The sequence below is a fragment of the Physeter macrocephalus genome, chromosome 11 (genome assembly GCF_002837175.3).
Source record: "Physeter macrocephalus isolate SW-GA chromosome 11, ASM283717v5, whole genome shotgun sequence".
Classification (NCBI taxonomy): Eukaryota; Metazoa; Chordata; class Mammalia; order Artiodactyla; family Physeteridae; genus Physeter; species Physeter macrocephalus.
The window spans coordinates 95,864,857-95,882,449 of record NC_041224.1 but is presented as its reverse complement, the minus strand read 5'-3'; the positions used below and the strand labels follow the sequence as shown (position 1 = coordinate 95,882,449).

General features: G+C 41.6%; 1 protein-coding gene and 3 long non-coding RNA genes across 5 annotated transcripts in view; 1 reads left to right on the top strand and 3 right to left on the bottom strand.

The window, feature by feature from the left end:
• The window catches only part of STARD9 (StAR related lipid transfer domain containing 9), a 127,377-nt gene extending 112,515 nt beyond the window's left edge, over window positions 1–14,862 (top strand). Inside the window, exons 28-34 of the mRNA XM_055088285.1 lie at window positions 12,098–12,215; window positions 12,368–12,480; window positions 12,682–12,746; window positions 12,918–13,120; window positions 13,288–13,367; window positions 13,599–13,757; window positions 14,259–14,862. Coding sequence (XP_054944260.1) covers window positions 12,098–12,215; window positions 12,368–12,480; window positions 12,682–12,746; window positions 12,918–13,120; window positions 13,288–13,367; window positions 13,599–13,757; window positions 14,259–14,360 — 840 coding nt within the window. The 3' untranslated portion in view covers window positions 14,361–14,862. The remainder of the gene's footprint in view (window positions 1–12,097; window positions 12,216–12,367; window positions 12,481–12,681; window positions 12,747–12,917; window positions 13,121–13,287; window positions 13,368–13,598; window positions 13,758–14,258) is intronic.
• LOC112062123 (uncharacterized) lies at window positions 9,170–12,423 on the bottom strand. Its single transcript, XR_002890566.3, has 3 exons — window positions 12,242–12,423; window positions 11,909–12,091; window positions 9,170–9,847 (listed from the first exon to the last, which is right to left on the bottom strand). It is a non-coding gene; the product is annotated as an uncharacterized lncRNA (long non-coding RNA).
• On the bottom strand, window positions 12,427–14,106 carry LOC129392535 (uncharacterized). Its single transcript, XR_008618621.1, has 3 exons — window positions 13,972–14,106; window positions 13,583–13,713; window positions 12,427–12,502 (listed from the first exon to the last, which is right to left on the bottom strand). It is a non-coding gene; the product is annotated as an uncharacterized lncRNA (long non-coding RNA).
• Window positions 14,696–17,414, bottom strand: LOC112062119 (uncharacterized). Of its 2 annotated transcripts, XR_002890564.3 has the most exons (5): window positions 17,133–17,414; window positions 16,768–16,811; window positions 15,404–15,455; window positions 15,249–15,321; window positions 14,696–14,807 (listed from the first exon to the last, which is right to left on the bottom strand). It is a non-coding gene; the product is annotated as an uncharacterized lncRNA (long non-coding RNA). The 2 variants fall into 2 exon arrangements; XR_003681812.2 differs by having other exon boundaries at window positions 15,249–15,455.
• Window positions 17,415–17,593: the final 179 nt, after the last annotated feature.

The following is a 17,593-nucleotide window of genomic DNA, read 5'->3' as shown; positions in this document are numbered from 1 at the left end:
CCCTTCTCCTGTACGATGGCCTTTGTCTTCCCTGTGGTTTTTGTCTCCCCTCCCTGTTTACTCATTCATTCATTCAACAAGTGTTTATTTTGTAGGCACTATTTTAGGCACTGAGCAAAATTGTTCTTGTCCTTAAACAGATTATTAGAGGGATAAATATTAAACAGCTTATTTTATGATTATTTAATTATTGTTGCAGTAGGTTCTGTGAAGAGGGGTGCTAAGCTGGATGAAACAGGGACCTGACCTAGGCTGGAGGGTCAGCAAAGATGCTCTGAAGAGAATGTGTTTAAACTGAGACTAGAAGGCTGAGAGGTAGTTACTCAGTAAAAGTTGGTGTCTGGAGATATGTGGGGGGGCAGGAGAATAGCCTTCCAGGCAGAGGGCCCAGCAAGTGAGGGAGGAGGAGTTGGGGGAACTAAAAGAAGGTTAGTGTGGCTGGAATGTAAAGAGTGAGATGGAAGAATCACATGAGAAGGGACTAGAAAAGGCAAGGTTGTGTAGACGCTATTGAAAATTCTGGCTGCTGTCTAATCCATCTGATCATGTTATTTCTCAAAGCTGCTGACAAGCTTTTTAGCGGGGAGGAGAATGACGAGCTTGTCAGAGAAGTGGCAAGAGCAGCCCTGGGTAGACCCGCTCACGACCTTGGCAAAGCCGAGTGAGAGATGACGGTTGCTTGGTTCAGGGCACCGCCCGAGTGGAGGAGCAGATGTAGATGCGCTGGCTAGAGCGTCCACAGGACGCAGGGGCAGATTGGAAGTTGGAGGCTGGAAGCAGGAGGAGTCAGAACCACATGCGCTTTGGGCTCGAAGGGCTGGTGATGTCCATGTGACGAAGAACCCTGAAGGGGCAGGGTTTGAGGGGAAGATCATGAGTCTAGTTTGGTATTTACCAGGTTGAAAGTGCTTGTGAGAAATGCAGGGGAGCAGCTGGAAATCAGGCAGTTGGGATCCAGATCTGGAGCTCAGAGGTAAGATCTGGCTGGGGATATAAAATCTGAAATTCCTTTTATAAGCAAAACTTCACATATTTAAAAAAAATAGTATTCAAACAGTAGCAAAAGACATAGAATGTCAAGTGCATTTTTCAGTCTTTTTGCCTCCCCAGGACCAGTTTGGTGTATATTTCCAGAGATAGTCTGTGCATCTATAAGAAAATGTGTATCTTTTGAGAATATGTATATCTTTTTTTTGTAACGCTCATGAATGGGAGCATACTGTACCCATTTGGTCTCTGCTTTATCCTTAAAAATATTTTCTAGATATCATTTCATATCAGTAAATGCTCTTTTAAACAGTTGAATAGTGTTTCTTTTTTCTCTTTTATTGCATGTTATTAAATGTGATGTTTTGTAGAGATAATCATGTAGTAGGAAAGGCAAAAAATATACACATATATAGAGGTATGCAGGGAAATAGCCATTCCTGTCCCTCATCTACCTAGTCCTTCCCCCTCATCCACCCAAGAGAACAGTGGTGGTCCTCCTAGAGTGTTATAAATACAGAATTAAAGTGCATTATGCCAGTGTTCTATACTTACATTTTTTCACTCAGTATATCTTAGAGCCCTTTCTACATGAGAATGCAGAGAACTTTCTTTTCTTTTCTGTCGCTGCACAGTGTTCCACTATAGAGAAGCACTGTACTTATTTAACCAGTCCCCCACCTTGGGTTGTTTTCAGTCTTTTGCTGTTGTAAACAGTGCTTTGTGCATGTATCATTTCATACATGTGCACATATATCTGTGGGGTAAATTCCCAGAAGTGGACTTACACAAAGATATGGGCATTTGAAACTGATAGGTATTGGCAGGCTTCCCCTCACAGATGTCCTACTTTATACTCTTGCCCCCACCCCAGCAGGGGGAGAGAGTACATCTCCCCCCACACACTCACCAACGTGTTACCAAATGTTTGGACTTTTGCTGGGCAGTCTGTTCATATCCTTTGCTCATTTATCTCCTTTTTTTTTTTCCTTACCAGTTTCAAAGAGTTCTTTATATACTAGCAAGATAGCCCTTTGCCTGATAGGAATTAGAAATTTTTTCCCCTAGTTCTTCATTCTCTTTTGGCTTTGCTTCTTGTGTTTGGAGCCATTCAGAAAGTTTTATCTATCAGTTTTCCTTTTATAGTGTCTATGTTCTGAATCATAATTAGAAATACATTCTCCATTCCAAAGTTATAAATAATTTTTCCTGTAGTTTCTTCTAGAACTTGTATGGTTTTATTTTTCCTATATAAGTCTTTGCTCCGTTTGGGCTGCATATATAGTGTGAGGTGTGGATCCAACTTTATTCTTCCCGATGGTTATCTAGTTATCCCTGTCGTGCTTATTAGATAGTTCATCTGGACAGTTCCTCTTTGTCTCACCAGTTTAAGATGTCAACTTTTCTTGTACCAAGGCTTATAATATATTCTACTCATTACTCTTCTTTTTTTTAGATTATCATTATTTTTTACTGAAATACAGTTGATTTACAATGGTGTGTTAATTTCTGCTATGTAGCAAAGTGATTCAGTTATACATATATGTACATTCCTTTTTTTATATGCTTTTTCATTATGGTTTATCATAGAATATTGAATACAGTTCCCTGTGCTATACAGTAGGATCTTGTTGTTCCCATTATTCTTCTTTTTCTGACCCTATATTCTTTTTTTAATTTAATTTTTATTTTATATTGGGGTATAGTTGACTTACAATGTTGTGTTAGTTTCAGGTGTACAGCAAAGTGGTTCAGTTATACATATCATTCTTTTTCAGATTCTTTTCCCATACAGGTTATTACAGAATATTGAGTAGAGTTCCCTGTGCTATACAACAGGTCCTTGTTGATTATCTGTTTTATATATAGTAGTGTGTGTATGTTAATCCCAACCTCCTACTTTATCCTTCCCCCCTGCCCCACCTTTCCCCTTTGGTAAACATAAGTTTGTTTTCAAAGTCTGGGAGTCTCTTTCTGTTTTGTAAATAAGTTCATTTGTATCATCTTTTTGGATTGCACATATAAGTGATATCATATGATATTTGTCTTTCTCTGTCTGACTTACTTCACTTAGTATGATAATCTCTATGTCCATCCGTATTGCTGAAAATGGCATTATTTCATTCTTTTTTATGGCTGAGTAATATCCCATTGTATATATGTACCACATCTTCTTGATCCATTCATCCGTCGATGGACATTTAGGTTGCTTCCATGTCTTGGCTATTGTAAATAGTGCTGCAATGAACATTGGGGTATGTGTATATTTTCAAATTATGTTTTTCTCCAGGTATATGCCTGGGAGTGGGATTGCTGGATCATATGGTAGTTCTATTTTTAGTTTTTTAAGGAACCTCCATACTCTGCTCCATAGTGGTTGTACCAGTTTACATTCCCACCAACAATGTAGGAGGGTTCCTTTTTCTCCACACCTTCTCCAGCATTTGTTATTTGTAGACTTTTGGATAATGGCCATTCTGACTGGTGGGAGGTGATACCTCCTTGTAGTTTTGATTTGCATTTCTCTAATAATTATCTATATTGAGCATCTTTTCATGTGCTTTACGGCCATCTGTATGTCTTCTTTGGAGAAATGTCTATTTAGATCTTCTGCCCGGACCGGGGCACGAACCTGTGTCCCCTGCATCGGCAGGCAGACTCTCAACCACTGCGCCACCGGGGAAGCACCCCATTTTTTGATTGGGTTGTTTTTTTGATATTGAGCTGCATGAGCTGTTTGTATATTTTGAAAATTAATCCGTTCTCAGTCTCTTTGCTTGCAAATATTTTCTCCCATTCTGTGGGTTTTCTTTTCATTTCTTATGGTTTCCTTTGCTGTGCAAAAGCTTTTAAGTTTAATTAGCTACCATTTGTTTATTTTTGTTTTTATTTTCATTACTCTGGGAGATGAGTTCAAAAAGATATTGCTGCAATTTATGTCAAAGAATGTTCTGCCTGTGTTTTCCTCCAAGAGCTTTATAGTATCCTGTTTTAAATTTAGGTCTTTAATCTGCTTTGATTTATTTTTGTGTATGGTGTTAGAGAATGTTCTAATTTCATTATTTTACCTGTAGCTCTCAGCACCACTTATTGAAGAGACTGTCTTTTCTCCACTGTATATTCTTGCCTCCTTTGTCGTAGATTAATTGACCATAGGTGCATGGGTTTATTTCTGGGCTTTCTCTCTTGTTCCATTGATCTATATTTCTGTTTTTGTGCCAGTACCGTACTGTTTTGATTACTGTAGCTTTGTAGTATATTTGAAGTCAGGGAGCCTGATTCCTCCAATTCAGTTTTTCTTTCTCAGGATTGCTTTGGCTATTTGGGGTCTTTTGTGTTTCCATACAAATTTTAAAATTTCTTGTTCTAGTTCTATGAAAAATGCCATTGGTAATTTGATAGGGATTGCACTGAATCTGTAGATTGCCTTGGGTAGTATAGTCATTTTGACAGTATTGATTCTTCCAAGAACATGGTATATCTTTCCATCTGTTTGTGTCATCTTCGATTTCTTTCATCAACATCTTATAGTTTTTGGAGTACAGGTCTTTTCCTCCTTAGGTAGGTATATTCCTAGGTATTTTATTCTATTTGTTGCAATGGTAAATGGGAGTGTTTCCTTAATTTCTCTTTCTGATCTTTCATTGTTAGTGTATAGAAATGCAGCAGATTTCCATGTATTAATTTTGTATCCTGCAACGTTACCAAATTCATTGATGAGTAGCATCTTTAGGATTTTCTATGTATAGTATCATGTCATCTGCAAACAGTGACAGTTCTTTTCCAATTTGGATTCCTTTTATTTCTTTTTCTTCTCTGATTGCCATGGCTAGCACTTCCAAAACTATGTTGAGTAAGAGTGGCAAGAGTGGACAACCTTGTCTTGTTCCTGATCTTAAAGGAAGTGCTTTCAGCTTTTCGCCATTGATTATGATGTTAGCTGTGGGTTTGTCATATATGGCCTTTATTATGTTGAGGTAGGTTCCCTCTATGCCCACTTTCTGGAGAGTTTTTATCATAAATGGGGTTGAATTTTTTCAAAAGCTTTTTTTGCATCTATTGAGATGATAATATGGTTTTTATTCTTTAATTTGTTAATGTGGTATATCACACTGATTGATTTGTAGATATTGAAAAATCCTTGCATCCCTGGGATAAATCCCACTTGATCATGGTGTATGATCCTTTTATAATTCTTTGGTTGGATTCAGTTTGCTAGTATTTGTTGAGGATTTTTGCATCTATGTTCATCAGTGATATTGGCCTGTAATTTTCTTTTTTTGTGTTGTCTTTGGTATCGGTATCAGGGTGATGGTGGCCTCATAGAATGAGTCTGAGAATGTTCCTTCCTCTGCAATTGTTTAGAATAGTTTCAGAAGGATAGGTGTTAATTCTTCTCTAAATGTTTGACAGAATTCATCTGTGAAGCCATCTGGTCCTGGACTTCTGTTTGTTGGGAGTTTTTTAATCCCAGTTTCAATTTCAGTAATTGTGATTGGTCTGCTCATATTTTCTGTTTCTTCCTGGTTCAGTCTTGGAAGATTGTACCTTTCTAAGAATTTGTCTGTTTCTTCTAGGTTGTCCCTTTTACTGGCATATAGTTCCTTGTAGTAGTCTCTTATGATCCTTTGTATTTCTCTGGAGTTAGTTGTAACTTCTTTTTTTTTAATCAATTAATTTATTTTTGGCTGCATTGGGTCGTCGTTGCTGCACTGCACGTGGGCTTTCTCTAATCGCGGGAAGCAGGGGCTACTCTTTGTTGCGGTGTGCGGGCTTCTCATTGTGGTGGCTACTCTTGTTGCGGAGCACAGGCTCTAGGTGCGTGGGCTCAGGCTCTAGAGCACAGGCTCAGTAGTCGTGGTACACAGGCTTAGTTGCTCCGCAGCATGTGGGATCTTCCCAGACCAGGGCTTGAACCCGTGTCCCCTGCATTGGCAGGTGGATTCTTAACCACTGCACCACCAGGGAAGTCCCTGTAACTTCTTTTTCATTTCTAATTTTATTGATTTGAGTCTTTTCCCTTTTTTTCTTGATGAGTCCGGCTAAACGTTTATCATTTTTGTTTATCTTTTCAAAGAACCAGCTTTTAGTTTCATTTTTTCTATTGTTTTCTTCATCTCTATTTCATTTATTTCTGCTCTCATCTTTATGATTTCTTTCCTTCTACTAACTTTGGGTTTTGTTTGTTCTTCTTTCTCTCATTGGTTTAGGTGTAAGGTTAGGTTGTTTATTTGAGATTTTTCTTGTTTCCTGAGGTAAGATTGTATGGCTATAAACATCCCTCTTCCTTGGCATTCCTTGGCTGGTAACTGTATCACTCCAGCCAGCCTTTGCCTTTGGTATCACATGGCTTCTCCCTGTGTGTCTCTGTGTCCCTGTGTCTTCGTGTGGCCTTCTTATAAGGACACCAGTCATTGGATGTATGGCCCACTCTAATCCAGTGGGACCTCATCGTAACTTGATTGCATTTGCAAAGACCCTATTTCCAAATAAAGTTACAGTTACAGACAGCAGGAGTTAGGACTTCAACATATCATTTTTGGAGGACAATAATTCACCCCACAACAAGGGTTCATCCACTTGTAGAGTGTATCAGAATTTCATTCCTTTTTATGGCTAATAATATCACATTGTGTGACTATCGCATTTATTTGTCTCTTCATCAGTTGATGGACATTTAGGTTGTTTCCACTTTTTGCCTATTATGAATAATGCTGCTGTGAACATTAATGTACAAGTTTTTGTGTGGATGTGTTTTCACTTCTCTTGGGTTTTACCTAGGAGTTGGACTGAGATCATAGGGTAACTCTTTCATCACTTGAAGAACTGCCAGACTGTTTTTCAAAGTGGCTGCACTACTCTGCAGTCCCATCAACCATAGTGTATAAACAATGTGTATAAACAATGTATTTCTCCACATCCTAGCCAACACTTGTTATTATTCATCTTTTAAATTATATTCATCCCAGTGGGATGTCAGGTGGTACCTCATCGTTTGCATCATCCTGATGGTTAATGGTGTTGAAATTTTCATGTGCTTATTATAAATTTATAAATTTTTTTTAGAGCAAAATCTTTTCACATCTTTTGTCCATTTTCTAATTGGGTTGTCTTTTTATTATTAAGGCAAAGAGTTCTTTATATATTCTAGTATAAGTCCCTTATCAGTTATATGATTTATAAAAAGTTTCTTTATTCTGTGTGTTGTCTTTTCACTTTCTTGATGGTGTCTTTTGAAGCACAAAGTTATAAATTTTGATCATGTCTACTTTATTTTTTTCTTTTGTTGCTTGTGCTTTTGGTTTCATATCTAAGACACTCTTGCTCAATCCAAGGTCACAAAGATTATGCCTATATTTTCTTTTAGTAGTTGTATAGTTTTAATTCCTACATTTGGGTCTTTGATCTGTTTTGAATCAATTTTTGTATATAGTGAGAATTAGGGATCACTTTTCTTTCTTTTGCATGTGGATATCCAGTTGTCCCAGCACCATTTGTTCAGACAGATAGTCTTTTCTCCCATTGAATTGTCTCAGCACCCTAGTCAAAGATTAACTGACCATAGATGTGTGAATTTATTTCTGGACTCTTAATTCCATTCCATTGAATTATATATCTATCCTTAGGCCAATACCATACTGTCTTGATAACTGTTTAGGTTTGTGGTAGATTTTGAAATCAAATCAGGAAGTATATGTCTTCCAATTTTGTTCTTTTTCAAGATTGTTTTGGCTATTCTGGGTCCCTTGACTGTACATATGAATTTTAGGGATAATCTTTTCAATTTCTGAAAAGAAGTCAGCTGGGATTTTGAACCTGGGATTGCATTGAACCTGTAGATCAATTTGGGGAGGGTTGCTATCTGAACAATATTAAGTCTTTCAATTCATGAACATGGGATAGCTTTTCATTTATTCAGGTCTTCTTTATTTTCAATGTTTTATAGTTTTCAGAGTATAAATTTTTGGGGTTTTTTTTGTTGTTAAATTTATTCCTAACTATTTTATTCTTTTTGATGCTATTATAAATGGGCTTGTTTCCTTAATTTCCTTTTTGGTTTGCTCATTGCTACTATACAGAAATACAGTTGATTTTTGTATATTGATGTTGTTTCCTGTACTCATTTATTAGTTCTAATACTTTTTTATTAGACTCCTTAGGTGATATGACCTTGTATATAGAATATCCGATCTTTTGTTGTTGTTGTTTTCTTGCCTAACTGCCCTGGCTAGGATCTTGAGTACCAGGTTAAATAGAAGTGGTGAGAGCAGACGTTCTTGTTACTGATTTTAGGAGAAAACCATCCAGTTTTTACTATTAAGTATGTTAGCTGTGGGGTTTTCGTACATAATCTTTATCAAGTTGAGGAAATTTCCTTCTAGTCCTAGCTTTTGAGTGTTTTTATCATGAAAAGGTGTTGGATTTAAATACTTTTTCCTGCATCTATTGAGATGATCATGTGGGTGTTTTTCTTTGTTCTATTATTACATTGATTTTTCTATGTTGAACTAACTTTGTGTTCCTGGGATAAATGCCACTTGGTCATGGTATATATCCTCTTTATATGTTGCTAGACTCAGTTTACTAGTTATTTTGCTGAGGATTTATTTGTTTAAATGCACAGGGATATGGGTCTGTAGTTTACTTGATGTCTTTGGTTTTATCAGGGTAATCTCGCCCTCATAGAATGAGTTGAGAAGTGTTCCCTCCTCTATTTTTGGAAGAACTGTGAAGAACTGGTGTTAATTCTCCTCTAAATGCTGGGTAGATTTCACTAATGAAGCTATCCCATCTTGAAATTTTCTTTGTGGGAACTTTTTTGATTACTAAATTTACTTATTAAATGTCTATTCAGATTTTCCATTTCTTCTTGAGTCAGTTTCAGTGGTTTGTGTCTTTTTAGGAACTTGTCCATTTCATCTGAATTACCTAATTGTTGGTATGCAGTTGTTCATAATATTCATTTATTTTTATTCTTTTTCATAGATGTAAATATCTGAAGTTAAAACTTTCCCTCTGAGCACTGCTTTAGTTGTATCCCACAAGTTGTGAGATATATAGATATATATATATCTATATATCTATATATCTGTATATAATCTTTGCTTTATAGTAATTTTGAAATTTCAGTTTGTATTTCTTCTTTACCCAATTGTTGTTAAGAGTTTTTCAAAACTTTTTGGTAGAAAGGCCCTCGTGTTTTCTGATTTTTTTTTTTTTTTAAGGGAACTTTATTTTTATTTATTCATTTTTGGCTGCATTGGGTCTTCGTTGCTGCTTGGGCTTTCTTTAGTTGCAGCAGGTGGGGGTGTGTCTTCATTATGGTGTGTAGGCTTCTCATTATGGTGGCTTCTCTTGTTGTGGAGCACGGGCTCTAGGCACACAGGCTTCAGTAGCTGTGGTACAAGGGCTCAGTAGTTGTGGCTTGCAGGCTCTAGAGCACAGGCTCAGTAGTTGTGGTGCACGGGTTTAGCTGTTCTGCAGCATGTGGGATCTTCCCAGACCAGGGCTCAGACCCGTGTCCCCTGCATTGGCAGGTGCATTCTTAACCACTGTGCCACCAGGGAAACCCTGTTGTTAATTTTTAAGTTTGCCATGTGTTGAGAGAATGTATGATTTCAGAGAAAGTACAATTTCTGTTTTTTATATTTGAGGGTTTGGCTCATGAATATTCCATTGGCTTCTAAAAATCTTGTTTATCTTCATTTGTAGTCTGTGTTTTCCTTGCTTTGGGGGTGTATATGTGTCTTCTTTCTGGTAATTTGGAAGCCTTTTTTTTCCTTTCTTTTCTTTTCATCATCACTTTTATATATTTAAATAGTCTTTATTTCTTGATTTAGCAGTTTTCTTTTCACCCTGGCTGTAAAACATAAGGAAATCAGTGTATTTCCACCTTCTCTCATTTTTTCTCATTACCTTTTGTTACAGTATTTCTATACTGTTTACAGTGTTTGTATTCAGAGTTCTAGTTCTTGTGCTAGATCAAATGGACTCTGCTCATTTGCAGTTCTTTGGCATACATTCTTTTTTCTACCCTAGTAATTCTTCTTCTTGTAATTTCTTCAAGAAAGACTCAAGGGCACTATATTCTCTAGGTTCTCTGAGTTCATATTTGAAAATGTTTATTGCCACTTAAATGAAAGAATATCTGTAGATTAAATACCTAGAAGCAGGATTGCTAGGTGTCAAAGCATATATGTATTTTTAATTTAAAATATGTGATATTTTCAAAATATACCTATTTACACTCTCAAGTAACAATATATAAGTGCCTACTTACCCACATTTCTGCTCACCAGTGTTTATTAAGGGTTTTTTCCTTCAATCTTTGTGAATCTCATAGGTATAAAATAGTATTTCATTTTAGTTTTAATTTGCAATTCTCTTGTGTCTGAGATGGAGTGCCTTTTCAGATATTTAAAGAGCCCTTTGGCTTTTTGCTCTGCCTGCCAGTGTACTGGGTCCATTTCTGTTAGGTTGTTCTCCTTTTGGTTTTGGTGGCCTTTCTTTATTTTAAGACAGTTATCCTTTTGCCATTTGAGAGGCCAGTGTTTTTTTTCCTAGTTGTTTGTTTTTATGATATGTTAATCTAGTTTTTATCAATCTTTTCTTTCATGGCCTCTGGAGTTTGTGCCCTGTTTAGGAAGGCATTTCTGCACTATGAGATCATTAAATGTTTTAAAAAATTTTCTCATAGTAATATTAAATTCTCCCCCACCCTGTATATTTTTGAGCCACAAAGCATAAGTAATTTGTTTTGGCAAGATGTATGAAATGGGTCTGATGTAACCTTTTCTTCAGATGGTGACCCTGTCGTCTCAGCAATATTTATTGATTAATCCACACATATTTACTTTTAGAAGTCATCAGTATAGCACTGGGAACAGATAGGATCACACAGGAGTATATTATAGAGTGAGAAGAGGGCCAAGGCCCAAGTCTTGAAAGAATCCTAATAAATCAACTTATGTTTGGGGAAGATGAGCCAACAAAGGAAACTGGGAAGGAACACCCAGAGAGATAGAAAGCCAAGATCCCAGGGATTCAGGAAGCAAGTGAAAGGGAGATGCTCAGCAAGATGAGGACTGGGACCTGTTCACCACATCCAGGCACATGGATCTAGCAAAGGCTAGACTTGAGTGCATTCAGAAGGGTATAAGAGGTGGGAGATGGCAAACGGTGACAATCATTGCAAGTTTATCTGTAAAGGACAAAAGAGCAAAGATGCCTGTAGAGGAAAGTTTTTAAAGGTGGGAGAAATTTTTGCATGCTTAAATGCTGATATGAAGAATCTAGTGAAGAGGGAGAGGTGGAGGCAATAAGTGAAGAAAGAGATGATCAGTAGTGAAAGGTTCTTAAGAAGGTGGCACAAAATCTCAATCTGCCTGAAGTAGGAGAGACCACTTGGATGTTGCAGCAGGAAGAAAGGACGTAAGGATGGAGACAGAATATCTTTGTTCACTTTTTTTTAAAAGTAGCACTAGGTTAGGAACCTATGATAGAGGTAGGATAGTGGATGCCTGTTAGATCCAGCAGAGGTCAAGGGTCATGTCATTGAGGAGCTGCTTGTAGTAAAGGTGTGGTGGCTGTATTGAAAATCCAGAGGATCATCTCCACTTGGTTCCAAATTAGGACCTTTGGCTTAGCTGCTGTACCTGGGTCTGGGGCCAAGGGTCAAGCTTTTCTCACAGCCCATCACCTTTCTTCCCCATCCCACCTCCCACCTCCCAGTTGGGCTTTGTTTGCTGCCCACATTAAACAGAGCTCCAGCCACGGCCTCATTCCTGTTGCTGCAGTGGCACAGAGGAGCCCCCCCACTCACTGACCCCCCATCGTCTCAGATCCCAGTTCATTCTGATCCCTATTGGAACTCTCCTACAAGCAACCTTGAGCTTGTGGCTTGAAGGGCAAGGAAACTCACCAGGGGACTAGTTTCTGTTGCGGTTGACTTCTCAAGGGCATCCAGCAGGAAAGACCTTTTCACTTGAGCCTTTATGTTGAAAGCTGTTTGGTGCTGTTCAGAGGCAGAGGAGATAATTCTGCACTGGCTTTCTGGTGCTCTGCTCTCTCCCTGCCTCTGCTCTGGTACTGAGCATCTTCTCTTCTGCAGGGGGACACAAACTTGCCTGATTCCAGAGACTCCTGGATAGGGGAGGTGTGGGGCCGCTCTGCAGTGAGGAACAGTCAGCTGAACCTGGCCGGCTCTGCCTGGAAAACCTCAGCCTGCAGTGAGTGGTGGGGCAGAGCTACCTACCTGGTGTGGGGACTTTGGGGCTGAGGTCTGCTAGATCCTAGGGAGCCACTGTCCCTCAGGAGGCCGTTGCTGCCCTGAGGCCCTGATGCTCATGCCGTATCAAGAGCCTCCACCTATTCATTGTAGGCCACAGAGCCTCCCTGGGCAGTTGCTGCTGTTCTCCGTCCAGCCTGGGGACCTCCTTCTCCTCCTCCTACAAGGATTTGGCCAAGCACATCGTGGACATCTCTATGGCTGATGTGAGGTTTCCTGTAGCCAACTCTGCCGGGTGGGGAGGAAGAAAGAGAAGGGAAGGAACAGGGCAGATGAGGGCTTCTTCAGCAGCTCTCTATCTTTACAAAAGCGGGGAATTCAGTAAATGCTGGCCTGAGGGACTAATCCAAGAGTCTGCTTTGTACCAACCGTGCCCACTAATTTGGGTGTGGTCACTGTGTCCCCAGGTAATGGCTGCTTGCTCAGATAATCTGAACAACCTCTTCAGCTGCCAGGCAGCGGCTGGTTGGAAGTAAGTTCCTTTGCACAGTGTCTTCTCCCTGTGGCCCTGCTTGCCTTCTCTCCTCCTTTCTCTTCTCCACCCCAGCTTCCTTGAGTCCCTCACCGTGAGCTCTTCCTCTGTGACTCTAGAACCCAGCTTTCATCCCCTCCTCCTCTTCCCCACCCTTGGTGTCTCCCCCAGCCATCAGGGCGAGGAGCAGGAGGTGCAAATGTACTACAAGGTGTTTTCTACTACTCGGCATGGCTTCCTGGGGGCTGGTGTGGTGTCCCAGCCACTGTCTCACGTGTGGGCAGCTGTGAGTGACCCCACCTTGTGGCCCCTGTACCACAAGCCCATCCAGACAGCGAGGCTGCATCAGCGGGTGACCAACAGCATCAACCTGGGTAAGCCCAGGGGACAGAGGCAGCCAGGGTCAGAGGCAGTGCTCTCGGGAGGCCGGGTACTCAGGTTAGGTCCAGCGGGGTGTCAGGCTGTGGGATGATGGGGTGTCACAGGGCAGAACTCGGTCTGTCCATGTACCTTCTGACTTTCTGCATCCCTGCCCCTCCAGTGTATTTGATGTGCAATACCACCCTGTGTGCACTGAAGCAGCCACGGGATTTCTGTTGTGTCTGCGTGGAAGCCAAAGAGGTGCCTGCCTTGCTGGTGGTAAAGCTGTTGTGGGAGGAGCTTGGACTGGCGTGTTGTGAGAAGCAATCTTTGTGGGCATCAGGTCCTCTGGGGGAAGGAGGGCAAGTTGGGCCAGGGTGGGGGTGGCGTGAAGGCTGGCCCAGTGTTGCCTTCCACGGTACTGACTGCACTGGAGCCTGTCCCTGTCCCTCCCATATCACGTAGGCTGAACGCACATTGCTCTGTTTCCAGGGGCAACTGTCTATCATGGCAGCTCAGTCTGTGTATGATGCGTCCATGCCGAGACCCAGCAGGGAGATGGTCCGAGGGGAGATCCTACCCAGTGCCTGGATCCTGCAGCCCCTCACTGTGGAAGGGAAGGAGATCACCAGAGTCATCTACTTGGTCCAGGTGATCCACCTTGTGCAGCTGGCCTCACAGCATGCCTTGATTTGACCCCAGTCCCATGGGAGCTTTCTGTATAGCTGTTCAACATCCTTCAGTACCCAGGACCTGTGGCCTGAGAGCTGGAGACTCAAGGGTTTCTTGGGTCACGAATCAGTGGGGAATCAGAGAGGAAGGAATGAGGCAGAGTTGATCAACGTTCTTCTAAAGCTGCTCTTACCAGAGCCTGGCGGCCTGCATCCTCTGGCTGTTCCCAGGGTCCTCAGGAGATAGATGAGTCATTGTGAGGCCGAGAAGCACCCTCAGTTCCCTGACTTGACCTTTTGTCATTGGGAAGTGAAGCTTTTGCCTAGATCTGAACAGCAGAGCACAGGGCTGTAGACAGTTCAGTTCAGAGCCTCTCCAGTCACAGCAGCCTGGGGTGGCTGCTTATGGCTGAAGTGTGCCCCGGTGCACTCTCTTGGGTCTGTCTGCACCTTTAACTCTTCCCTCTCTGGTTTATTTCAGGTAGAACTTGGTGCTCCAGGATTCCCCCCTCAGCTCCTAAGCTCCTTCATCAAACAGCAGCCGCTGGTTATAGCCAGACTGGCTTCCTTCCTTGGTAGTTAGCATCTCACGGTCAAGATGGCGCTCCAGGACGCCCCAGAGATGCTGGGGCAGCTCTTGTTACTCTCCGTATCCTGATGTAAGAAGAGTCGAGGCTACCTGCTGTGGCCGACTGGGCAGACAGCACTCAGCCCCGAGTTGCCAGCGAAACCTAGTCAGTACTTGGTCACAGCTGGCACCTCTGCAGAGCAAGGGGGCCTGAGCTCCTGGCTGCCAGAGTGAATGAAGCTCAACTCACCTTTTTGGATTTCTCACCTTTTTTTCCCCGTCTCTGGGACCCTATGGCATACAGGCCACTCAAGGATCAGGACTGGACACAGCCAGCAGAGCTGGGAGCCTGCAGTGCTCTGACATGGTGCTTACTTAGTTCGGCGCAGCCCTGGGGCTAGTAGGGAAGCAGGAGCCATTGGCCAAGACTCTGCTCAGAATGTGCTCCAGCAGTCAGCTCCACTGTGGGATGGGGTGTTAGGAAACAGAAAACGGTTTAAAAAAACAGCTGCACAAACCAGAACACTGATTTAGAATTGTTTCTCCTCCTTGAACTTTTACAAAATGCTTCATTATAAATTTTTGCTTTGCCCCCCTCTTACTTTCCCTCACAGGAGAAGACAATTGTTTGGGTCTTGGCCCCAGTAAGGAGTATAGAGTAATGCTCTGTCATGGAGCCACCACTCCAGAGCTCAGAAGAATGGGAAGACCACTGTAGAAACTGGCTGGATAGATTTGGGGTTAGGGTGGGGGCCTAGCTCTTTGAGGAGGACTTGGGGTGGTGCGTGGGCATCTCTCATTTCAGAGATGAAAAACTGTCTTTTGAAGACAGGAGGGAAGATAATGGACCTCCTAGAAGGAGGTAAGTGATTTGTTAGGAGGAAGCGCAATTCCATTCCTTACCTCACTCAGGGACTTGGTCCCAGCCTTCAGTGGTCTCTTGAGCATTCCACGCACTGCTGTAGCCCCTTCTATTCTAGGATGGGATGGAGAATGGGTTCAGTTTTCTTGTAACTTAGCCTGGCTGAACTCGAGCTTTGAATATTCTGTACGGTTACCTTAAGTGTAGGGGTCGGAGAGATTCTCAGCTTCAGTTCTGGTGCCCAGAGTCTTTGGTGGAAGAAGGTGATCATATGAGGATTGAGAAGATGTGGTAAAAGGTAAATTTCTGTATAGTACAGCAGAGGTTTATTTTTCTAAAAGTATCTGCAGGATTTTGTTTTTCTCTTACCTCAGATTAAGTTATTTATATATTATTGAAGGTTTTTTTTTTGATTGCTTTTAAACTTATTTTTCTGATTAATTTTTTTGGTTACACTTGATATATTTAACACCCTATTTATGTACTCCTATCTCTCTTCATATGAATCTCTAAGACCACTGATTGAAAAGTGCAGAACACTTGCAAATTAAAAGTCCAACGTGTACTTTTATTCAGTGAAGACTACCCTGGGATAGCCTAAGTGTGTCGTTTGGGCTCAGAATTCAGCCTGGTGATTATGATGGCAGTAACTACTCATGGCCCAGTTTCAAGCTATATAGTTTACACATATGTATTGAGTGTTTCCCATGAGCTCAGCACTGCTTTGCACATAAAGAGCAACCAGATAAGTTGCCCAGCTACGGCCAGCTGTAGCCCAAACATGAACATGAGGGAGGATTCCAGAACAGATTCCACTGCCACACTCAACGGTGACCACAGACCCCTGGAAGGAAGCTCTTTAACAGGTATGTACCTCTAGGGCTTCTGAGGTAGAGCCAGTGATGGGAATCTGAACGGTGCTTAGCCTGGAGGTGACTGTATCCCCTAAACTAGAGAAGCCACAAGCCAGGCATGTGAGTCTGCAAATCTAAAGAACATTAACTGACGCTGATCTTACAGTAAAATGCAGAGGTGTTAAGGATAATCCAGGGACCTGGCTCCAAATGATCAAGGAGAAGTCAGGTTTTGGTTAAGATAGGTGGTTCTCAGACTTTATTGTGCTTCTGAATCACCTGAAGGACTTGTTACACCCCAGGCTGGCCCCCACCCTAGAGTTTCTAATTTACAAGAGTGGAGAGGGGCCCACATATTTTTATTTCTAGGAAGTTGCAGGTGATGATGAGGTTGCTGGTCTGGGGACCACACTTTGAAAACCACTGATACTGGTAGAGAGCAGGTATATGGAAAACAACCTAAATACTGAGTTCACTAGTTCATTAGCTGCTTGTCTCTGTAATTCCTTTCTTATCTTACTGCCTGCTTAAAGGAAACCCTTAAGGTTCACACGGGGCAGCGTTGTTTCCTGAATTGGGCCTGTGCGGTTTAACTAAGTGGGCTTTAAACTCAGCATCCTTGGGGCTTCAGGCTTTCCTCCATGCTTGCCTGCCTGTCCCACCTCACATGGAGCTTGGTGTCTGAAGTAGCTGGGTGTCTGCTTACCTCGGGGCTCAGCTTCCTGGGGCAGTGCTTTCGTTCAGCCACACCTGATGGGTGCAGAAAGATAAAATATTTCTTAAAACCGTTTTGGTTCCCAAGCATTCAGAACTTCCAGAATTTGCTATAGCATAAATTGGATTTAAAGGACAAATGAAGAGATGAAGAAAAAAAGGTTCAGATGCAAAAACTTATTAGGATGAGCTGAGGGGAAGGGATGGTCACTGCCTGACTGCACAGAAGCATGATTACAAAGTGGTGTGAGACACCCCCATTTTTAACTTTCTGTGCTGATGGGACCTACTGTAAGGGCTCCCAACTGGCTTTACTAAAGTCATACAGCAGACCTCTTTAGACCCAGAGCATCTTACCCTTCCTTGGGTTGGAGACCTCTTTGACAGCTGGGAACTTTTCTTCTAAGAAATACACACATATGCACAGACAGATTTTGCAAGCCACTTCAAGAGGGTTCACTGAGTACCCTCTCCTTTCCCTGACAGAGACTGAATCTCTCTGCGCACACTGCCAAAGTAGAAAAACCATGAATTTTAGAAGAGGGAATTTAATGTGCATTATCAAGGTAGTGCTTGCTTAGTCAAAATTGGTGCATCATTTATAGACAGATAGAATGCTTTTGTTCTGAGCCAAATCAAACACCCCCAGCCACCCAAGAAGCAAGCATCATAAGTGGGCAGTACCTGGTGAGTAGAAACTTCACACATCCTAAACCTTTAAAGGAGTTGAACAGATGTCAATACTGTTGGCAGTGGCTTAACAAGGGCCCCAGGCTCTCTGGCCTGCAGGGTCTCACATGATGGAATATTTAGGCATT